Raw genomic sequence first — 24,882 nt, forward strand, 5'->3', positions numbered from 1 at the left:
ACCCCTCACCCAGCCTTGATTCCTATTGGAGACTAGAATGAAGTCAATTACAGTGCCTGCCCCGTGGCCAAAAAAAGTTGTCTGAAACGCTGCGGGTGGCTGACAAAGTTAATTTGCAAAGGCCAAATCCCATTCATGCATGAATTGATTTAGCAAATTGCCCCCTATGGAGTGTTCAAAGTGCGTAGTAGGGTCCCCTTTTAAGTCAAAAATGCCACAGTTTTTTGTTTGACTATAGGGGCATAGGTGACAATTAAAATCCCCTACTATGAGTAAGCAGTCTGCCGCCTGCCCACCTCTCTTTAACAATAAGTCCAATTCCACTATTAAGGTTTTAACCTCAACTTTTGGCGCGTTATTATAAAGGTTGATCAGAAAAACAGAGCGCCCATTTGATTTAATGAACAGGCCTTGTAATAAACTCCCTACGCCTGCTTTTGGTCCGCTTACCTCATGCGTACTCTGTTCTACGTTACAGAGGTTAGAAGTAAAGATACACAGTCCCCCAGAGCCTCTGCCTCTGTTGCCCTGGATCGAGGGAACATAAAAAGTGCTAAAACCCTCGATGTGGGTCTCATCTAAGTCCCAGCACTCCTGTAGGCAGATTATGTCCTGCCTTTCCATAAAAGTTAGGAATAGCTGGTCCCGCACTTTTTTAGCCAGCCCAGCAATGTTCCACGATGTTATTTTTAGCGAACATTTCTCCACATTGGTTGGACTGGATTCATCCTGACTAATTTGTGAGACAATACCCACGGGCAGGGCTCCAATCTCATTTCCAATTTGAGTCTTAGTCTTGTCTGCTGTGCTCAGATGTGGATGCGTGCTGGTGGTTTCAGTTGTAAACTCAAGTCCGCTCTCCATCAGAGGCTTACTAGGTTTTTCTATAGGATGCTGGCCTGACAAGTTTCCACCCCCCGTGTCATGCTCTAATGTAATCTCTGTCATCATGGGGTTGGTGTTTTCTGACTGGGGAGAGACATCATAGATCTTTAGTTGGGGGGCTGGGACTTGTGATACCCCTGTAGTGTCCTTTGTTGGTCAATCGACCATGTCTAGGCAGTCATATCTGTTCCTTGTGGGAACCCCCCCCCAATAATCAGGATTTGGGTTACCTCTACTATGGTACCAGGGGCGAGAATCCCAACCTCTGTTCCAGTAATTATTGTTGTTCCTATTTCTGCTTCTATTAGTGTACCCCACCTGTGTCCAAGGCCAGTCTTGGACTTCATCCCACCCAGTTGTATTCTCATAATTGGGAACATTTAACGGTGGATAAAAGAAGGAGAGACGCTGTACGTCCACCCCCCCCTTTTTTCTAGCGCTGGCCAAGAAGCGATATAGTCAACCATGGCTGGATCTTCACAATTGACTATAACACAGTCACCCTGTAGGCTTTTTTTCGTGTCCCCAATCCAAAACACTCTTCTGACTGAATTTATTCTGCTAAGATGCGGTGGCTGAATAGGTCTGTTTTGACTTAGCCATTGCAGAACTTTGTTCCTTAGTGACCACGGGGGCTCCTCCGAGCCCTCTGGCAGTTCTGACACCCCTGTTAGGACAACAGTGTACGGGGTAGCTTCAGGTGGGAGATGAAACGACCGCCTGAACCTAGTGCCCGTCCTCTGTTTTCCCTGAGATTGGAAGGACTGGGTTTTTTGTGATTTATGTGTCGTATCCTTAAGATTGGCTAACTGTGTGTTTAGAGCTACTAGGGCTGGGGTGGGTTGTGCATTATCGTTGGTAGTATTGAGTTGGCCATTCCCCTCTGCATTTAGGGGTTTAGGGGTATTTTGTGAGTTTTGTTTGATACTTTTAGTCTGGGTGTTTCCTTCTTTATCTTGTACACGGGGCTTTGGACATACAACTGGTAAGGGAATTGGTTGAGCCGGTTTAGCCGGTTTAACTGGCTGTTTGGTTTTCCCCTCCCCCGTGTCCAGGGTACTCAATGACTTCTGAGTAAATGCAGGAGTATTCAATTTAGCAAGTTGTTTTTCAATTATCCTTATACTTTTTTCCAAGGGTTTCAGATGGTATTTTAACAATTCCCCCATGCTATTTGTGAGAAAGTCATGTAGTGTCACACATGTGGTGCATGGTTTGTGTATACCGCCTGCTGCACCTAATGCATCCAGGTTCCCCAGTGGCGCATTGTTCTGTGGGGGCATGTTAGGGATCACACTGGTGGTGGGTGATGGGGTTTGGAGCACTACAATATTATTACCATTCTTATTCAGGTTGCAAGGGTTCACACAGTTAGGTAGAGCCGATGTGATCTCATGTGTAATCAACCCCTTGCTTGGCCTCTTAGGTATGGCACCCTCCCTTTCCCCCGTGGAGTTAGGTTCTAACGCCATATCTTGGTTTTGTATAAGTTGTAAGTCCGGTGTTTTTTCCAGATCCTCCACAGAATCAGATCCTAATGACAATTGTGTTGCTGACAGGTCCACAGTATTTGGAACTGTGTGAACTAGTGCACTTGCTTGATTCAACAGGGGAGTGATCGGACCCTTATGAATTGGAGTTTGTGCTAAAGCCAAGGGGCCCATTGACGATCTTTTTCTGGCCATCTCCAGTTCGTGAGACACCCGTCGATCTATCAATTGGATAGTATTATCAATGGCTGCATTGGCCTTATTTAGAAATAAGTCAAGTGGACCAGTTATGTCAGTGGTTTTATCTGTCTTTTTGCTTCTAGTAGCTCTGGTCATGATCGGACGCTGTGCGTCTCAGACGTAATAAATACTAGGTCACGAGCAGACAGGTCTCACTGTTGAATATTAGCTAGGATGTAAGACCCCACAATTTTTTATCAACACAGATCAACAAATGGGTGGGGGACAAATAAAAACACAAATACCGTGGCCCAGTCCAGTCCCTCACAGTCTGGAACGGGCTGAAACGGGCCCGCCCTTGGCCCGGGCTTCGCCTCGCGCTTCTCCTCGCGCTCGTCCCGCGTTGCGTGTAATGCGGTTCAATTTATGGGGAGGTTTGTGCACGGGGGCGTTACCGCCGGGGGAAGAGGCACCAGGTGGAAGAAGCAAAGGCTTTTGGGCCTCGCAGTCCCCCGGTGCAGGCAGCCAATGGTGATGGGGTCAAGCGCTTGCTGGGAGCTGACAGGCACTCCGTCGACCACGGAAGAGCTCCCACCAGCAGTGCGACCTCGATGGAGTCAGGATACAAGGCAAAGAGTTTGCACAAAAAGCGCTCCTCGCTTCTGATGCTGTAGAGAGTTCCTTTGCAGGCAGTGGTAGGTTTGTGAGCGGCACCCGCGGAGCGGGTGTCGCGAAAAGTTAAAGGCGGCAGGTAGGGGGCGTTACCGCCGGGGGAAGAGGCACCAGGTGGAAGAAGCAAAGGCTTCTGGGCCTCGCAGTCCCCCGGTGCAGGCAGCCAATGGTGATGGGGTCAAGCGCTTGCTGGGAGCTGACAGGCACTCCGTCGACCACGGAAGAGCTCCCACCAGCAGCGCGACCTCGATGGAGTCAGGATACAAGGCAAAGAGTTTGCACAAAAAGCGCTCCTCGCTTCTGATGCTGTAGAGAGTTCCTTTGCAGGCAGTGGTAGGTTTGTGAGTGTGTTAATTTCTACTGCATGTTTGGTGAGAGATCTAGCATTCAACAGGCCACAGGTTAATCTAGCCTTACAATTTTGTTTACTATTATGGTTCTCATTAGAGCTTTCCAGCATTGGGATAGTCTGCTTATTGATAAGCATTAGCTCTTCACGTGTGTAGCGGAGTCTTTCTTGTTGGATAATACTAAAACTGGCAGCATGGCTGGGGCCGAGCGCAGACGGAGCACGGACAGGTGCAGACGGGCTTGGCTTTGGGGCACCCGCGCCCGCTGCACGCATGCTCCAGCCTGCTCCTAAGTAGCGTCTGAGTGACGTAATCGACGCAGTGGGCGTGGTGTAGCGGCCCCTCTGAAGTACGGGTGCCGCTACTAGTCAAATTAAAAATTAGCAATTAGCTCTGTCTACTGGTTCCGAATAGCACAGTTGATTAAAAGAACAGGTTCCCTGGTTCTAGGCAAAGATCTATTTAAAAATAAAACCTAGATAGACAGTTTGAGTACAGTTCAAATTCAATTTAAGTCAGTTATGTACAATACACGCATTACATTATGGCACTATTCTACTGAGTCTGTCAGGAGCCAACAGGGTCCTGTCTTCTCTATCGATACAAGGCTATTTACTATTCTCTATTTGTTCCGTAGAGTCAAACGCAATGCTTAAATACCACAAACTGAGGCGCTACAGCCCACCTACGTTTCCATTCTCATGACATCGGCATAAAACATCACAGCTCAAAAGCAATTTCCCATCTGATGTTTTCAGAACCTAATTCCTGAAATTCAGCGGATATACATTGCTCTAAGTTTTTTTTTTCTAAGAGGTCTTTCGGTGGGATGTAGTAAATTAGTCAAACTGCAGCTGCATTTGCAGCAAATGCCTACTGCAACCCCTGAAGCAAACGTCATAAAAGATTCAATGGATGTGTAGTCACATTAGTTTAGGGAAAGATAGAGGTTTGAAGGGCAGAATTGTCACATCATTTAATTTTTTTTTATTAAATAACAAAATATCTCAACGAAATATATGTAGCTAAATGTACATGGCTTTACAAATGGTCTAATGAGTAGCACTTTTTCTCGTCTAGATCCTTATGTTAAAGTCTCACTGATGTGCGATGGCCGGAGACTGAAAAAGCGCAAAACTACTACAAAGAAAAGTACATTAAATCCAGTTTACAATGAGGCCATCATCTTTGATATCCCCCCTGAGAACATGGATCAAGTGAGCCTCTCTATTGCAGTGATGGACTATGATCGGTGAGTAAAAACACAAAGACAAAACTGTGTATATAGACTTTTATTCTTCTGTTCCACTTTAAGTACTACCCTTTGGATATACTCAACAAACAGCAACAATAAGCCTCTCAATATTAGGCTATCAGCATGCTCCATACGTTGTTTTCAGTTCCAGTTTCAGTTCAGAACTGTGAAAATGTATGCGGAATGGGGAATGGATTGGGATAGGGTGGGTAACTGTAATGGGTGTTAGTATATAAAATGTAGGGGCTCATTTATGTGTTTTTGCTGAATGTATGACATTACAACACATACATTGACAATGCATGCCTTTACAACGCAGTTTTTACTTTGCAACATCCTTTACAACGCATTATTTTACATAGCATGCCATTACATCGCATTTTCAGAAACTACCTTTGCAACGCATTCCATTACATCGCATCCCGTTATGGAGCCGTCGCAGAAGTCCGTGTGTTGAGTTGCGGCCAATTTTGAAAAGGCGACTGGCTGATGGAGTCGCAGTAAGGCAGAGAGTGCGATCGGCACACAATCCTGTCCTGTGAGGTGAGGGGGAATAGGCCTCTGCCATAATCTTTGCGGGAGACTCGGAGCTGCTAATCGGGCTCCCTGAAATGCCGAAGAAAACTGCAAGGTGCTAGCAACCGCACACCAAGCTTCCGACCAACGGATCTGGCCGCTGTGTGGTGTGAAGTAAAGACAACACCACAGAGCTCGAAGGTGATCCCGTGTTACACGTATCTGATTTGTGGCTGCCACATGAGCCGAGTCTATCATTGGGACTCTTTTTGGGCTGAAGGTTACATACATGAGCGCCCATTTTGAATGTTTATGGCCTGTTACTATAATTAGATTGCCATGTCATCCTCCTACTTCTGATCCCAAAGATGGCTCCCCCTTCCCTGATCTGGAGGATCTGCTGAGCATGGGAATAGAAATGTGCCTGCTCCTTTCCCAGGTTTAGAGGATCTTCTGAGCATGGAAATAGAAATGGGCCTGCTTCCTTCCCAAGCTATGGTGGCCATCTTGGAGTGGTCATTCATTTTACCTATACTCGCACTCCTGTTCCCTGCTATATTTGCCCAATATCACAGAGTGGATGATGTCGCATATCTTCAAAATGGCATTGGTCAAGCGATTTCAGGTCTACGCCCTCTGCTGTCCTCCTGAGGCGGAAGCCGGGAGACATACCCTATGCTGTTTTAAAATATTTGTTTAATTACTTTTTTTTATTTTGCTTTAAATCGCCGCATTTTTTAAATCCCACTCACCCCAGAGACATCCTTCACCCAGCCGAGTTAGGCGCTGAGGCTGACGGATACTAAGGCGGCTGAACTATATAGGGGCTATCCTAGGGGGAGTTAATTGACAGCGCTCTAGGCGCCAGTATAAAGGCAGGGAGCTGTGTATCATCGCAAGACTATGCTGTCCTCCTGAGGCGGAAGCCGGGAGACGTACCGTATGCTGTTTTAAAATACATGTTTAATTACTTTGTTTAATGTTGCTTTAAATCGCCACATTTTTTAAATCCCACTCACCCCGCAGACGTCCTTCACCCAGCCTAGTTAGGCGCTGAGGCTGACAGATACTAAGGCGGCTGAACTTTAGAGTGGGCATCTTAGGGGGAGTTAATTGACAGCGTTCTAGGCGCCAGTATAAAGGCAGACGGACATGCCTCCGCGCAGCGGACACGTTCAGCGGGCGCACCTCCGTCGTGCCGAAGTCAAGCCAAAGCCCAGCCCGTCTGCGCCCGTCTGCGCCCATCCGCACTGCGGCCGGGCCAAGGGCCGGATATGCCGCTCAGACAATTTTTTAAAACCATCTGACTAGAGATTTTATAGTGTCAGTGAACAAACAGTCCAATACGTGCCATCAGGCCCTCAATGTAGACACCTGGGAAGGTCCAATCAGTTGCTATTGCTGTAAACAGGTGCTAGAGCCCTATCAAAAAACTAAGGGCATAAGCGGAGGACTTATAAACGCAAGATCTATGTGTAAAAATGCACTAAACATCTATGATCTAATAGTGGAGGGGGAACTACATTGTCTGTTTATCACTGAGACATGGCTAAGAGAATGGTCTAACCCTGATATTGTGCACGCTCTCCCCCCAGGATACTCAATACAAAATTTGGATAGACTGGTAGAATGTGGTGGAGGCCTTGCGATTATTTATCGAGATACTTGGGCATGCAGTATCACAGAGTTAGCGGACATTAAAGGAGCAGAAAGTATTTGTTTCTGTCTTCGGGTCCATGATTCCTCTACCTTTGTTGGAGCACTAATTTATCGCCCACCGGGTCAGCAAACTCAGTTTCTGGAAAGCATTGAGGAAGTGCTCAGCAATTTGACCCTCAGGTTCTCAAATTCCACGCTATTAGGGGACCTGAATCTTCACCTGGATGATATTATTGACCCGAGCGTAATCTGCTTTAGAGACATTCGTAATGTCCTTGGGTAACCCTTCTCACTCTAGACCCTACCCACAAAGCTGGTCACATATTGGACTGTATCAGTTCCAACTTAGAGTCGTTTAAAGTGGAGCCCCCCCCCTGACACAAACCTGGTCAGACCATAAATTTATTGCGTTCAACTTCTTAGTGGACAGCAGTGTGGCAGTAAAGAGGGATGCACAAATCAGTTAGATGAATAAACCATGCTGGAATAAAATCATGGAGCACCCCGATTTTCTAAGATGGGTTAAGGAGAGTAAACCCACCCTTACGGGGAATATTATAACATATAATCAGTGTTTTGGGGTATGGATCAGTGAAATAGGGAATAGAATTGATCCTCTAGGCTCAAATTCCAGACCCTGCTGTAAAAAGAAATCTGCACCCTGGTTCTCTTGGACCTTAAAAGAAAAACAAGGTGAAGTAAGAACACTCGAACGCAGATGGCGCCGTACCTATGATAGCAGGGAACATAATGTATATAAAACGGCTAGGAGGTACTATCATGTCCTTATTAATCGTGCAAAGGCCGACATTTATACAGCAGCTATCGAAGCTACTAAAAACAAGCAGAAGGAACTCTTCAGAATTGTTAACATCTTTAGAAATCCCAAAATACTGACACAGGAAATCCCGCCATCTCAGACTCTGTGTGACTCGATAGCCAACTATTTTCAGCACAAAGTACAGGATCTTACAAAAGATTTCCCCCCATATGAGCCATCTGATTCGGATGAATTTTCCATGGCCGATGCAAATACGGCTAGCATGAGGAACTTTCTCCCGATTAGTCTGGAGGAAACCCATCAAGCTATATCCTTAATCAAATCAGGATCCCCTTTTGATCCGTGCCCTCCCGCCTTGTTGCAAGCCATGATAGATGTGGCAAATCCTGCCAAAAACACTATTATCAACTCATCACTTCTTTCAGCGGAGATTCCATCTGAATCGAAACTCGCAGCTGTAAAACCTCTCCAGAAGAAGCCTATACCAGATCCTACGACTCTGTCTAATTTGCGGCCTATATCACTCCTCCCAATACTCTGTAAACTGGTGGAAACATTTGGAAATAGGCAGCTTACCGCTTTCCTGGAAGGAAATAACATCTTATATACCAGCCAAACGGGCTTTAGATCCCAGCATTCTACTGAGTCTGCCCTTTTGTTTACAACTGAAACTCTAAGAGCTGCCATGGATCAGGGCAAGAAGGCTGTCCTGATCCTTTTAGATTTATCTGCAGCCTTTGATACGGTGTCCCATGCTATCCTTTTAGATCGTCTGGCAACAGCTGGCATAGCAGGAACCGTATTAGAGTGGTTTAAGAACTTACTGACGCATAGACGTCAGGTAACTGTCTTAGGACACTTTTGCTCAGCGGAAAAGGCGCTGACAACAGGGGTACCACAGGGCTCAAGTCTGAGCCCAACACTTTTCAATCTTTACATGGTCCCCCTGATAAAGCTAATCTCGTCCTTTAACATCAGCACTACTGCTTATGCTGATGATACACAGCTTACCTAGTCCTTGATAAGGACATGGTTAATGCAGAACAAAATCTCAAAAACTGTTTATCAGCAACGTTCACGTGGATGAGAAATAATCACCTGAAGTGCAACTCTGGTAAAACGGAAATTCTGCCATTTGGACTCCATAACTTATTCTCTCCCAAGAAATGGTGGCCAGAGGACGAGGAATCCCCTCCAAATACAGTGCTGCACAGAATTTAGGGATCAAGTTTGTTGATACTTTGTCATTCAAACAACAAGCACTGTTGGTAGCATGCACCTATTTCAACATCATAAAGGGCCTGAGGAAATTCTTCGATCTGCTCCCCCTGGCACCCATGCGTACGGTGGTGGTGGCACTAATAACATCAAGACTGGACTACTGTAATAGCCTGTACGCAGGGTCGAATAAAGCGGCTCTTCTCAGGCTACAGATGGTCCAGCACGCTGCCGCCCGTCTGGTGGTTAGGTGGCCCAGGAAGTCTTCTGCCTCTGCTGCACTAGATGCCCTCCATTGGCTTCCCATCCATAAACGCATCCTGTTTAAGGTCTTAATCATCATTTTTAGGGCCTTTCATTTGCAGGGTCCGATATACCTCCGGAAAAGTTTTACACGTTACCATCCCTCACGAAATCTTAGGTCTGCCACAGCCAACCAGCTCACTGTCCCCAAATTTAGGCTTGCCATGAAGGGAGGTAAATCCCTGGCAGTGATTGGCTCTAGGGCTTGGAATAAACTCCCCCCTTATCTTCATCAGATCCCATCAGAACAGAGTTTCAGGAAATCTCTTAAAACTTGTATATACAGTTTATCGGACACAGCGTGCAAAGCATTAGTATGAATACCATCACCCTTGGATAGCACAGTTGCGGGTCACCATTACATCGACTTTCTGATCCAAAGCGCCAAGATGCTCCTTGGAGTGATAGTGCACTATAGAAATGTACTGTCACATCACATCACACATCACAAAGGTGAGCAGTGTGGCCAGCTGGACACCAGACATTGTTTTCCTCCTCATCTCCCCATTATGGTCCCTTTCCTCCCTCCATCGATCTTGTTTTGCTATGTTTATGAAATGCACTAGCAACGGATCAAACCGTAAGGTAACTGTAATTGATGCACGCTAAAACACGTCTTAATTCTCATGTAAAGCACTCTGATACCTCGGGTCTAGCCTGGACTTCCCTGTCTTCTTGTTGTGTCTACTACCCCCTCCCCCACCTCCTCCCTCCTTCATTCTTTGCTTGCCTCCCCTATTCCATTCCTCTCACCCCTGAATCTCTTTTCCCCTGCCTTCTTTGTTTATCCTGTGCCTTTGTTCCACTCTAGCTTCCTTCCCATCACCCTTTTACATTATCCCCGTACCCTTCTACACACCATGACCAAACGGATGTAACTCTTAATTGATGTACCTTCCTACCAGCCTGACTCCCTAAAATGGCCCCCTCTAGTATGCCCTTGTTCAAAGCCCTCCTACTCGCCTTGTTGGGGATGGTTCCTGCATTTTTGCCCTGAAATCTCAGAGACCCTTCTGAGAGAGTCCACAGTGACAAGGGAGTCTCACATACTGGCGTTGATCTCCTTACCTTTGGGAACTGTCTCCTACCCTGCTGGAAGTTGGACACTGTGTTCACGCTGGGTTTTCTACCCCCTCCTCCTCTCTCCTTCATTCTTCTAAGTGTGCCCATGACCAAAGCACTCCTCTCACCTTGTTGGGGAGGGTTCATGCATCTATGCCCTGGAGTCTCAGTGACCCCACTGAGAGCGTCCATCTCGACAAGGAAATCACACAAAATGGAAGACGGGGAATGATCCCTTTACCGCTGGGAGCAATCTCCCACCCAGCTGGACATCAGACACAGTTACATCCTCGTCTCCATGCTGTGTCTCCTACCCCCTTCCCCACCTCTTCCCTCCTTCATTTTTTGCCTGTCTCCCTCATTCATTTCCTCACTCCCCTAAATCTCTCTTCCTGCGTGCTGTGTTTTTCCTTGTGCCAATTCTTTGCTTAATCTCCCTTCCAGTTGCCCTTTTACTACATTGCCCCCTTACTCTTCTACTCGACATGAACCAACGGATCAATCAATCAATCAAGAGATTTGTACAGTGCGCTACTCACCCGTGAGGGTCTCAAGGCGCTGGGGTGGGGGGGGGTTGCTACTACTGCAGGTCTTGAGTAGCCTCCAGAAGGTAAGTAGGTCTTCGTTCTGTGGTAGGAGGATGGGGAGGGTGTTCCAGGACTTGGGCGGGGGGTAGGAGAATGATCTGCTGCTGGTAGTCGCTCTCCGGATGCAGGGAACGGTGGTTAGGGTGGGGTCGGTGGAGCTGACGGCTCGGGTGTAGAAGGTGAGTTGTTTGTTGAGGTATGCAGGTCCGGTTTTGTGGAGTGCTTTGTGTGCATAGGTGAGGAGCTTGAAGGTGATCCTCTTGTTGGCAGGAAGCCAGTGCAGGTCTCTCAGGTGGGGTGTGATGTGGCTGTGGCGAGGGATGTCGAGGATCAGACGTGCAGAGGCGTTCTGTATGCGTTGCAGTCGTTTCAGCAGATTGGCTGGGGCTCCCACATAGAGGGCGTTTCCATAGTCCAGTCTGCTGCTGATGAGGGCCTGGTTGACCATTCTTCTAGTGTCGGTGGGGATTAACCTGTAGATCTTTCGGAGCATACGGAGGGTGTTGAAACAGGAGGATGAGATGGCGTTGACTTGCTTGGTCATGGAGAGTGTTGAATCGAGGATTAATCCAAGGTTGCGTGCATGGTCAGTGGGTGTTGGTGCTGTTCCCAGGGCGGTCAGCCATCAGGAGTTGTCCCAGGCAGAGGGGGTGGAGCGGAGGATGATGACCTCCATCTTGTCCGAGTTCAGCTTTAGGCGGCTGTTCTCGATCCATTCGGTGATGGCTTTTATTCCTTCGTGGAGGTTGGTTTTGGGTGTGAGAGGTTCCTTGGTGAGTGAGAGGATCAGTTGTGTGTCGTTGGCGTAGGAGATGATGTTGAGATTGTGCAGTCTGGCGACGTGGGCATGCCAGGCCATGTAGATGTTGAACAACGTCGGGCTGAGGGAGGATCCTTGGGGTACGCCGCAGATGATCTTAGTGGCTTTGGATCGGAATGGGGAGGCAGACGCACTGCGTTCTGCCAGAGAGGAAGGAGGTGGTCCAGTCCAGTGCTTTGCCTCATATCCCTGCGTCGTGGAGGCGAGTGCTTTGGGTGCAGTGGCAGACTGTGTCAAAAGTGGCTGATAGATCCAGGAGGATGCGGGCCGCAGTCTCGCTGTTCTCCAGCAGGACCCTGATGTCATGGGGGGGCGACGATGAGGGCATTTCCGGTGCTGTAGTTGCTGCGGAACCCGGACTTGGACGGGTCCACGATGTTGTTCCCCTCGAGATAGCGGGTCAGCTGTTTGTTGACAGTTTTCTTGATTACCTTCGCCAGGAACGGGAGCAGGGAGATGGGCCGGAAGTTCTTGGTGTTCTTGGGGTCTGCTTTGGGTTTCTTGAGCAGGGCGTTGATCTCGGCATGCTTCCAGCTCTCCGGGAACGTCGCAGTCTCCAAGGAGATGTTGATGGCTTTGCGGAGGTGGGGTGCGATGGCGGTGCTGGCTTTGTTGAAGATGTCATGATGGCACAGGTCTGATGGGGAGGCAGAGTGGATGGTGCTCATGGTTTTGATGGTGTTGTCACATTGATGTTGGTCCAGGTGAGTAGGGGGTCGCTGTGGGTGGTGGCCGTGGGGTCTGAGGTGTCATTGGCTGCCGTGGTAGACTGGTTGTCCAAGCTGTTGTGGATGTCTGCGATCTTGAGGTGGAAGAAGGAGGCCAGGGAGTTTCACAGGTCTTGCGAAGGTGGTATGTCGTTGGTGCTGAAGCTGGGGTTGGAGAGTTCCTTCAAAATGTTGTGTGCGTTGTTGTCGAGGCGGTCCTTGAAGGAGGTCTTTGTGTCGGATCTGATGAGGTGGTGATGTTGGCGCATGGCGTTCTTGTGGGCTGCTTGGTTCTCTGGTGTCTGTTTGTGGCGCCAATTCTTCTCCAGATTTCGGCAGTTTTGCTTGGAGGTCTGGAGGTTTGCGGTGAACCACCTGGCAGTTAGGCGTGGGCGGAAAATCCGTTCCGCTCGCGGATTTTGCGGATTTTCGGGAAATCCGCAATCCGCGAGATTTGCGAATTTCCTGCAAAATCCGCAAATCCGCGAGCAGCGGATTTTGCTCGCACTGCTCGCACTGTTCGCGTGAGTTCGCGCCCCGCGAATAAGTGCGAAATTGCAGAAATACGATCTAAGCAAAACTGAAAGTAACTACTTACCAGGTTCAAAAGTTCAGGCACATCATTAGTAGCCATTTCCTGTAGTGCTTCCTGAGGGGCCCCTCCAGAGTTCAGTTGCCAGTTGAAACTATTATGTGACCCTGCTCTGAACCTCAGAATAGTTACACATATGCCACAAAGGTCCTGAATTACAGCTAAGGGAGACAAGCAGGAGCCAGGCTGGAAGTTAAAATCCATTAATCAGCCCCTAATTCATTATGGTCAGTTGGGGAAGGGCAGGTGTTGTAACTAATTTTGCAACAATGAAAGCACTTAGCAAGTGCAAAAGATCACTAATCAGGGCGCACTAAGGAAGCAGGTGCCAGCTAAAAAAATATTCTGTGACACATTAATCAGCCCCAAATTAATTCAGGTCACTTGAGGCAGGGAAGGTGTGCTTTGCTTTGCCGAAAATAATGTACACTGGACAACCAGAGGGTGTGGTGATGAAACAGAGGGTGGCATGGGTGGGCCAGAGGGTGGCATGAGTAGTCAGAGAGTGGCAGTGGTGACAGAGAGTGGCAGTGATGAAGAAGAGTGTCCCAAACAGGTTGGACACGTAGAAACAACAAGTTCGCAAAACTTGCGACCCGACAGGTAAGTTCGCAAATTGCGAAATTGTAAAAACCCTCGCGAACTGGCAGAAACACGGGCGAACACAAAAAAAAAAAAAAATCCGCAAATTCGCGGGAATTCGCGGATTTTGCGGATTGCGAGTTCGCAAATCCGCAAATTCGCGGATTGCCAATCCGCAAAATCCGCTCATGCCTACTGGCAGTCTTGTTAGTGCAACTGTTGGAGGTATTCTTGATCCGGCGAGGGTGTTGGCACATTCGTTGATCGAGCATCTGAGATTGCTGGCAGTGACGTTGGGGTCGGTGGGGTCTGTGGGTGGTCTTCAGGCAAGGGTGGTGTGTGGCTGGTCTTTGGGGATTTTGCTCCAGCAGTGGCGGGGGATCTGTTGGGTGCAGTGGTGCGTGGTAGGTTTCTTGAAGGTGAAGTGGACGCTGTGATGATCGGTCCAGTGGAGTTTGTGGTGTGGCTGAAGGAGATGTGGGAGCTTGCCGAGAAGATGGGATCAAGTGTGTGTCGGGCGGAGTGGGTGGGAGTCGTGACGAGTTGTTTGAGTCCAAGGTTTGGCGAGCAGGGTGGTGGAGATGGTGTTGTTTTGTTCTCAAGCTGGAAGTTCAGGTCCCCGAGGAGGATGTAGTCCGTGGACGCAAGGGCGTGCGAGCTGACGAAGTCGGCGATGGAGTTGCTAAACTGTGGTCTGGGTCCGAGGGGCCTGTAGATCAGAGTTCCTCTGAAGTGGTGTTGGGATCAGTGCGGATCTGGAAGTGCAGGTGTTCAGCAGTGTTGAGGGTGTTGTCGGAGTTGGTTGAGACCTTGAGGGTGGATTTGTGGATGATGGCAATTCCACCTCCTACTCCGTCATGGAGTCTCTGCCGGTGATCTTGTAGCCGTCCGGGATGGCTATGGCGATGTCGGGTGCCGAGGAGTCATTCATCCAGGTCTCTGTCAGGAAGACGACGTCTGGGGAGGACGTGTCGAGCAGGTCCCAGAGTTTGACGGAGTGTTTGCTTGCGGAGCGGATGTTCAGGAGTATGCATCTAAGGTGGTTGCGTGTTATCCTGGTTGGTGGTTTTGCAGGTCTACTGCTGGTAAAGCTGCAGTTCCGGCAGGAGAAGGGTACTTGGGTGCGTTTTGGGGCGGCCTGGAAGCAGGAGTCTGCTCGTCCGGTGTTGAGTGTGTGGAGGGTGCTGGCATCGTAGGGGAGACGGGCGCTGTGGCGTTCACGGGGGCTAGGGATTCTGGCACTTGGCGCGGTCCAGGCGCGGTCGGGCACAGACAGGCTCGCCTTAGGCAGGCCTGTGGCATGTCAGCGGCACGGCCGTGCAGCGGCTGCCATATGAAGGGGAGATGGGAGAGAGGAGGCAGCTGGGAGGGGGGGGCGGACAAATGGCGGGGGGAACGCGGGACCGGTGATGGACACAGAAGGCAAAAACTGCCACAACAGAGCAGGGGGAATGAAAGGAGGAGAAAAAAACAAGCACAAATAAACAATTAAAAAAACAGGCAACAGCAGCAAAAACAGCGGGACCGGCAAAGGACACAGAAGGCAAAACGGGCACAACAAAGCAGCGTAAATGAAAGGAGGAGGTAAAAACCCTAGCACAAATGAACAATTACAAAACAGGAAACAGCAGCAAAACAGGCAAAAGTAAGTAAGCAAACCTGGGGCCTACCACGGGCCACCAGGGATGAGGTGCAAGTGGTAGCCTGAGGTGGAGGTGGGCCTTGAACTCTCAGCAGCAGCTGGGCTCAGGACTCGGGCACAGGCTGGTGGAGCTGCGCGGCGTGGGAAGTAAGTGTGAGCGCAAAATCCGTTCCGCTTGCGGATTTCACGGATTTTCGGTAAATCCGCAATCCGCAAACTGCCGCGAATTTACCGAAAATCCGCGAATCCGCGAGCGGCGGATTCAGGGGGCAAAAGTTCAAGCCTTCAAGCTTGAAGTTGTAACTATTTTAGGATGGCGCCGGCAAGCTACCATCGCCATCCTAAAATAGTTACTAAGTTAGCTTCAACAGGAAGGACTAATAGATAAAATAAAGCAGGTGCTCGAGCACCTGCTTTATTTTATCTATAAGTGCTTCCTGATGAAGCTAATTTAGTAACTATTTTAGGATGGCGCTGGCAGCTTGCCGGTGCCATCCTAAAATACTTACAGGATTATAGCTTGACAGCTCACTCAAGGGACCCCTGCGCCCTTCGGGGCGATTGCATAGTAACACACACATGGTCGCTGGAACTAGTTGAAGCTCAAATTCAGTGATTCATTCATCAGCCCAAAAACAATTGTGAGCATCGTCGAGGCTGGGCAGGTGTTCCTTCTTCCCAAATCTACCGTCGAAAATCAGCTGTGATGCTGGATAGAGGCCTTTGTATCCTTGACTTTCAGGAGCGCAATCCTCGTGCTGTTCCTGTGACCAGGAGCTTCTTTCTCTTGATCTGCTGCTCTGATCGGTCTCTGACCTTTTATACACACAAGAGGCATGTGAAATCTCATGGAAGCCCCGCACGTTTGGTCCCGCTCACACACTCGCGGTGTGCGCCATCTTCCCGCCATTTACCCACTATGATGGACAGCTCACTCAAGGGACCGCTGCGCCCTTCGGGGCAATTGCATAGTAACACACACATGGTCGCTGGAACTAGTTGAAGCTCAAATTCAGTGATTCATTCATCAGCCCAAAAACAATCGTGAGCGTCGTCGAGGCTGGGCAGGTGTGCCTTCTTCCCAAATCCACCGTCGAAAATCAGCTGTGATGCTGGATAGAGGCCTTTGTATCCTTGACTTTCACGAGCGCAATCCAAATCCTCGAATCCGCAAATTCACGGATTTTGCAGATCCGCGAATAAGCAAATCCGCAAATTTGCAGATCGTGGATCCACGAAATCCTCCCATGCTTAGTGGGGAGCGACCTGCCTGGATCAGGGTCAAGGGTCGCTCCGGATGTAACTCGTAATTAACATACCTTCTATAACAAAGATATGCGATGTAAAGGATGTTGCGATGTAATGACTACTATGTAAAGGTAGTGCAATGTAATGACTGTATTTTAAAGGTTGTTTCCCGTTTTTGCCATAGGGCAGCACAGCAGGCCTTCCTGCTGTGCTGCCCTACGGCAACAGAAAAGGCAGGAATGTGCCCTATCTATGATTTACGTCTCATTCCTGTCCTTTTACCCTGCGTCGGCGCACAATAGGCTGCTGTGTGCCAACGCAGGCACCTTTGGACCATGGTGCAAAGGGGCCTGCATTGAGGGGATGATTGCTTTTGTGCAGGAAGGTACATTGTGAGGCCCAAAAAAAAAATCACAAGAGGCTTTTTTCTTATTTAGGTCGAGCTCTGAGCCCCGCTCTGTGGTTGATCTCTGGTAGTTGACTACGTAAGGGAAGCCCCACCCACTTTTGTATTGGCCTGTGTCTTTGTCCTTTGTAAATACTGCCTTCCAATTAGATTATAGCCTGCTAGGCCCTCTTTATGATGGCCATGTCGTCATTTATATCCTTCCATGACTACTGCCCCATTTACTTCGTGTTTGTGGTGCACTATTTTCTCTCCCGTGCCCCCCTCCCACTGTGTGCCTTCTCTCCCACCCCCCCCCACTCCTGTTGTTCATGACTGATCGCACCCCTAACATCCACTCATCCGTTTGCAATGCAATAGGTCCAGCGTAAATGCGAGTCCTATTGCATTGCAAATGCTTATTTTTTGTGTATTTCGACCCCTGTTCCGAGTAGATTCGCACTACGTCACTTCCGTTACATCCACACGAGATCCTTCTTGTTGTGCAGTTTCCAGCCCATATCTCGGTGCTTGCTTTTTGTGCTCCTTCCTGCCTTGGTGTTAGAAGTTCCACTTGGCTTGCTGCAGTCTGGAAAGAGGGCATGCGAGGTTTATGGTTTCTGAAAGGTGGGACCGGCACTGTAGTCCCACCTAGTGGCACAGGCCCACTTTGCATGCCGCACCCGCAGAACAGCTGTGGTGCGCTGCCAGCGCAAGACACTGAAGCGACAGCCAAGCTGCAAAACTGAGAGCATCAGCAAGATGCAGGCCACGCTGCTGCGAGCCGCACAATCATAACAGAGTGGAACAAAGAGCTTTAGGTGGTGGTCAATACAGCAGTCAGCTCGGGTGCAAAATTAAATGGACCGCTGGCTTCCTTGGCAAGAAGGGAAAAGTGATTTGAAAAATAAATGCATAAATATTGTCCATCAGCCCGAGGCCTGTTATACAGTGGAAAAAAGATATGTGTCTTCATGCGCAAAAATATGGAGTTTCCAAAGCTGAAATTTAGTTCTATGATGATTATGTGGAATCCCCTTACTCTATGGTGGGGTTTTGTTTTGTTACTGCTATAATGGATTCCATGTTTTTTTTGTCCAAGGGTTACTTCAAAGTACAAAGTATGGCAATACAAGATCACTCATACAGCCCTAGCATCTAAAGAGCCAGGCCTTCCCCATCTTCCTTAAAGCAAAATGGCTCTAATTCAGCTGGAGTACTTGCGGAAGAGCATTCTAAAGAAAAGCTTGTTGGGCAGCCAGGATTGCCATGCCAAGACGCGTAGCACACCACCATCACTGAGTACACATTCCCAAATGGGAACCTTTTTAGGTCTCACCTAGGCAGCGCTTGCGCTGTCTCGTTGAGACATGCTGTATACACTATAGTGTGTATAAGCTCTGCCCATTCTCCACCTATCATTTTCCATTGGCTAGTGTCTTAAATGGTGCCTTCCAATTGGTTGCAGGCTTGTTAGTCCCTCCTCCTAATGATGGACATACCCACATTTGTGTCCTTCCACGGCTATTGGCCCCTTTACTACACAGACTACTTTCTTCCAATGCCTGCTCACATCCCCATACAATTGCATTGCCAATGCATTTTTTATATGTCTCTCCCCACAATGCTTGTTTTATTTGTCTTTCCCCACTCTCATCTGAGATCTCTGTTTATTTAAAGGGGCTTCTCTTTGTTTCCATTGCCTGTACTTTACAGTGCCCCTGGGGCACAAGCAGGGACTATTTTCTATCCCAATGACCCCGCCCCCTCTTCCCCCATTTGTGTCGTTTAAATGCTTGTTTATTCACCCGTTTGTGCCAGGTGTAACATTAAGCCCTCACTCGCCATGAAAATGAGACCTGCGTATGCTTGCTTCTATGCCCTCCACCCACGAGAAGAGCGGCGGTGCTGTTCGGCTTCCTCTAGGTCTGTGGGAAGCATTAATGGCAGTGACGCAGACAGCGCGGGCCGGTTCTGAGGAGAGAGCAGCAGCTAGATGTAACTTCTAACACCTCCGTCCCCTTCCTCTTTGAGGCCCTGTGCCAGTCAATAATTCAATAAAGCTTTATTTGGTTGTAAGAAAAACAGCCATAAAAGCACAGTATATTTACAAATACATAAGAAATACGGTTAAAAAGGTGTAGTCAGTATGATAAAATGTCGTAATAGTTCCAAATTCAGTTTAGCACCATGGAAAACTCTCGAACTTCCATCAATAAAAGACAGACAAATAATTTTCTTAAGATAAGACTCCTAACAAGAGAACTTTAACGTGCGTTATATAAAGTTCTAGGTGCGTACACAGAGGAATGGCAATAATCTTAATAATGACAAGTTAAAAAAAAATTAAAAAAAATTCAATGCACCCAAATTAGTTCAAAACGCAGCCAATACCAGCGTTTGACAGTTACAGAGAAACTCATGTTGAGAAAGATGTAGCCCATGTTACTCCAGATTCTGCCTATGCTTAACAACCAGTTTCAAGAATTTTACTATCAGTTTTGCAAAAGGTTCAGCATCTAAAAATTGAAGGGCGAGAAATGCGGGGCGGCACCTGCGTAGGCCCAGGACTTTTAAAATTGGTATAAGCCACTGTTTCCTCTGATACTGATAGAATTTACAAAACAGTGTTGTATGGATCTTAGTTTGAGGAGAAATTTCATCAAAAGGGCAAGGTTGGAGGGATTTTCCCAGATGTTAATTTTGGGAAAAGTGACCAGATGATGGAAAATATTTAGTCTGAACCTAGTTAGCAGGAATCTTTCGTAGCCCGAGAGATTAAAAGGTAGATAAGGCTGAACCGCCATAGTTGTTTGGATCTGTAGCGAGTGCTGCACTGTAACTTTGGAGACCTCGCTAGACAGCCTTAGAGATTCTAGATGAGCCAAACGAACCTTTTTAAACAGCTTTCTCTGTATTACAGCAATTAGGGTGGGGGAGTGATAGTATTGTAACATGCCTAGGTCGCTAAGAAATTACTTTACATAAGCAATCCATCTGATCTTATGTGCATTATCTAGGGAAATGTAAGAAGGGACCCCCTCAAAAAAGTAAGTTGTGGCCCAGGAACAGAGGGGAACAAGCAACAATTCTAATGTGAAAACGTTCCTGCGGTGGCCTACTAATTCAATTACGCAACTAAGTTTATAAATATCTAACCAGGTGACAAAAGATAGAAAAAATACTGAAATTATTCAAAACGTATAAAATTTATTTTTCTCTTTTTATCTTTCAGTTTATATGAGTTCTGTTATCAATCAGAAATCACAAGACAAACATTTTCCAATTCATATCAAAAATTTCAGGACAAGTACAGTTAAATCATAAATATCTACAACAAAAAATTATGTACAACATACAAAATTATTTAATAATAACCCTTGGTAACACCCATATCTCTCAACACACTCACGTGCTAACAATCATACCACACTCAAACTCCAAACTAGGATGGTGAAAGGAACTGAATTGATATTTTAGCAAGATGACAACGCTAAAAAGAATTGGGCCAAGATGTAACTTAAGGCTCCCGTCGCAGGTCTACGCGCGTTTCGGCAGCTTAAACCGCCTTCATCAGGACCATTTTCATCATGACTGTGCAGATACCAAGGGATCAGTCACATCACACAGCAATAGAATCACCAAAAAGCGTCTTCAGTACATTTCAGGGGGCAAGACGTCCTATTCCGCCAGTAAGTAGCTTTATTTTAAAGTCTGAGGAGCTTATTAACTTTTTGTGAAGATTTGCAGCTTATTCACAGAAGGTTGTAGTTAGGGGGAGGCTTAGGGCTTCGACGATCAGCTGGCATGTTTTACACCATAGTTTCAATGTACGTGAGGGGTCCTTTATATATGTTGAGGTTGTTCCACAGTCAGTCCCCTTATAAAGACCGCAGTTTAGGGCCGTATACCCACACCGCACGAAGCCTCCTCCGCCAAGGGTTATTATTAAATAATTTTGTATGTTGTACATAATTTTTTGTTGTAGATATTTATGATTTAACTGTACTTGTCCTGAAATTTTTTATATGAATTGAAAAATGTTTGTCTTGTGATTTCTGATTGATAACAGAACTCATATAAACTGAAAGATAAAAAGAGAAAAATAAATTTTATACGTTTTAAATAATTTCAGTATTTTTTCTATCTTTTGTCACCTGGTTAGATATTTATAAACTTAGTTGCGTAATTGAATTAGTAGGCCACCGCAGTAACGTTTTCACATTAGCATTATCTAGGGAAATACAGTCCTCTATGAACCCTTGGCAGAGGGTGGTTTCGCTAGACGACCAAATGCGATGCATAAGAGAAGGGGTTGGATCCTGATGGAATCTGTTAAATAAGACAGACCCACTTCCAGATGACATGTATAGGTCGACGTGCCCCGCGGGACTGCCAGTAGGAATCTCAGAAAATTATTTTCCACCCTTTGCACCTCCTCGACCTTGGCATATCCCCAGACACCAGCCCCATATATTACGCTGGGTATATATTTTTTCCTGTCGACTTCTAAGAGTTCCACGGTGGGTCGTCTGCCTAATTTATTGGCAAGGTTGGCCAAGGCAGCTGTTGTGCTCGTGAAAGTAAGTTTCCTGTATTCGATGGCATACTTCCAGGAGCATTTGTGATCGAATACAATGCCCAGATAAGGATACGTGATTGTGCTCTCTAGTTTTTGGTTTTCAATGAACAAGGGCTTAATGTTCTTAATCCTCGACCCAGCGGACATAACAAACGTTTTTTTGATGTTAACCTTCAGGTCGAGGTTGGCCATAAAAGTGAGGTATTTCATGAGGGCACGCTGTAATTCCATGGGGGTACGGGCTAAGATTACAGCGTCGTCCGCATAGAGTAAAACCGGTATTGGGCGATTGTTTATGGTGGGGAGGTCCTGGGACCCTGTTACCATGGCTTTTTCCAGTCCGTTGGTGTATAGATTGAATAAAAACGGGGCCAGGACACAGCCCTGCCTTACCCCACGCTCTACTTTGAACGACATTGTTAACTCACCCCCCAGGCCGTATCTAACTCTAGCTGTGGCGTCTGAATATAGTTCGCGCAAAAAAGTTATAAGGGGCTTCTCTATTCCCATATCCGCTAAGATAGTCCACAGCTTATTATGGTTAACGCAGTCAAATGCTGCTGAGAGATCAACGTATGCCATATATAGAGCTCCCCCTTTAGCGTTTACATATTTGCCTATTAATAGAGATAGGTTAAGGGCTTGCTCTGTTGTTCCCAGGCCCTCACGAAACCCAAATTGCAGGTCAGATCGTGCGTTATTGTCTGATACCCACTGCTGGAGGCGCTCTAAAATAATGCGACCAGCCACTTTCCCCAGTGAATCCAACAGGGAAATAGGCCGGTAGCAAGATGGTGATTGGCGGTCCCCTTTTTTAAAAATGGGCACAAGAATTGATTGGGACCACGAGTCGATAAGTCCCAGGGCACAGGATGCTTGAAGGACCCTAGTTAAAATTGGCGACCATAGATCCATGTTGAATTTAAAGAGATCAATTGGAACCCCGTTGGGGCCTGGGTCTTTACAATTTTTACTCGCCATCAGGGCGAGCTCCACCTCCTTGTGTGATATATAGATAGTCAACGGAAAGGGTGTTGAAATTGACCCGGCTGGAATCGATTGCGTTGCGGTTGAGGAGAGGCTTAATATCCGCTCAAAATAGTCAATCGCAACGTCTATGCTAGGATTAGCCGTTGTATCTGATAGGAATGGGGACTTCACAACCTTCCAGAAGGCGGCGCTGTCCCTCAGGGTACATGCTCTATGCAATTGATCCAAAAGATCTTTTTTCAGGTTATTCTTCCTACATTTTAGGGCCTGATTGTAGTTCTTCCTTAAAGCTGCAATTTCCTTAGTGTTTTTATCCTTTTTATTTAGGGCTGCTTTTAGGTTCTGATAGGCTTTTGTGCAGGAACTGTCAAACCATCCCTTAGTTCTAATTTTGCCAGTTTTCGTATTAACGAATAGAATTTCCTTTATTGATGTTAACAATATTGCAAAATTTGTCATAATTCCCTCGTTGGTAGTGCCTGGGTCAAGACATTTATCAACCACTGGTCTTAGATTTGAGACCAGTCCTACTGTAATGGCCAGCGGATCCACTTTTCCCCACCTTAATGAATAGCCATTTAATCTATCTATTATTAGATTGTTTTGACTTAAGGTCGTCTTGATGTTAAAACTCTCACGTTTCTTGGTGATTTTTAGGGTGAAACTGTTTGGGTCGTGATCGCTGATAGTAATGTCATGAGTTTTACAATTAAGTAATTCTTTTCCCGCTATCACAGAGATGAAAATAAAGTCAATTGCACTTTCCCTGCCTCTACCGTTAAAAGTAGGTATAACAGGTATGGAAGGATTAACCAGATCGTTAACAAGAGCAAGATCTAGGCCACACATGGTTTCGTTCAGGCAGTACCCGACTAAGGTGTGGGGAAAATGGGTTACCGGGTCGCCATTTTCATCCACTCCACAGATTGTATATGTGCTCTGCTTACAAAGGGTTGGGTTAAAGTCCCCGCCCCAAATTATGGCGAACTCCTTATGTACCTTATTAGATAGTTCATGGAGGCACTACCCGAGGGAGAAGGTAGTGCTGGAGAGAAATACGTTTTGTAGCCCTCAATGTGTAATTCGGATGGCGCCCATGTTTCCTGTAAACATAGAATGCTAAAGTTGTGAACGAAATCCAGCCAGATGCCATTCGCAACCTTTGCATGCAGACCAGCAACGTTCCAGAATAGTATTTTCAGGGATAGATCGTCCTTGTTTATTACAAGTTCGGGGTCCATCCCGTGGTTTCCTCGTACTGGCTAACCTGGGTGATATTGGGGGGAGCTTCTTCCTTCGCAGCACCATCTTGGTCCGAATTATCTGAGTGTACACAAGGGGTAGATATGTTGGTCATGGAGTTAAAAGACAGACCCTCCGACTGAAGTCAACCCACCCTCTCCAATTCGGAGAGCTTATCGAAATAGTTAAAAGTCGAGATGTTGTATCTGATTCTAATCCCCTCCATCAGCTCCCCGTTTGCTAATCCCCTGTGACGCCTAGTTGTTGCTGAAGGAGGAAATTGGGGATAGAAAAAACTCAGGTCCCTGGTCTGGATTTCGCTCTCACCGAACTGAGCAGGCCAATTGCATATATGTTGGACCACCCGCCTGTCCCTAAAATTGATGACAATGCAGTCCCCCGGGAGATCCTTTCTTCTGTGGCCCAGCCAGCTTAACCTTCTCGCAAATAGTATTTCTCCAGATGTTTCAAACGGGAGTGGCCTGTTCCTATTTAGCCAGTGTGCGGCTTTATTTCTTAGCTCAAGATAGGTTTCTGATTTTTCTTGGGGCAACTCCGGGAAACCAAATAGCACTACAGTATGTGGTGATGATTGTGGGGGAAAACTGATGTGTGGAAATGACCTCTTTGATTTAACATTCAGGGTAGAATCCTTAGCTGCGCATTGGTTATTGTTCACCTGTCCCGCAGATTCTGCGGCCCTGCGCAAGACACCCTCCCCTATTTCCAAGTCCTTTACTACAGCCGCCCTCGGAGCCCTCTGAGGAAGCCTACCCAAGTTTTCAGTGTTCTTCATTGTTTGGGCATCTATAGGCCTACGGTCAGGTGATGGCTGGCTAGTGTTATTGGTACCAGTTGTTTGGGGTCTAGGGCGCGGTTGTGGATCGGTAACCTTTGTGTATGCTCTATCCATTGGTTGCCCTGGGGTAGTGGGGCTGTAATTTATTACTTTCTCCAGGTTATCTATTTTTTCGCTTATGCGCTTTAGCCATTCCAGGAGTGGTGCCATTAAGGATTTCATGAGTATTTAAATTTTATCAAAAAGTCCCTCGTTGTGTGAGGGGAAAGGTGGGGGATTTATCTGAATTCAACCCCTTGGCTGCTGGGGTAATTTTCCTGCTGTGCTGAGGGGCG

The 24,882-nt window shown here is 47.2% G+C and overlaps 1 protein-coding gene across 2 annotated transcripts in view; it reads left to right on the plus strand.

The window, feature by feature from the left end:
* SYT10 (synaptotagmin 10) overlaps nt 1-24,882 on the plus strand; it is a 307,503-nt gene that overhangs the window by 223,075 nt on the left and 59,546 nt on the right. For both annotated transcript variants that reach the window (XM_086938678.1, XM_086938685.1), the window contains exon 5: nt 4,658-4,829. In XM_086938678.1, coding sequence (XP_086794804.1) covers nt 4,658-4,829 — 172 coding nt within the window. The remainder of the gene's footprint in view (nt 1-4,657; nt 4,830-24,882) is intronic.

Source organism: Lissotriton vulgaris, chromosome 1_1, assembly GCF_964263255.1.
Source record: "Lissotriton vulgaris chromosome 1_1, aLisVul1.2, whole genome shotgun sequence".
In the NCBI taxonomy this organism is placed as follows: domain Eukaryota; kingdom Metazoa; phylum Chordata; class Amphibia; order Caudata; family Salamandridae; genus Lissotriton; species Lissotriton vulgaris.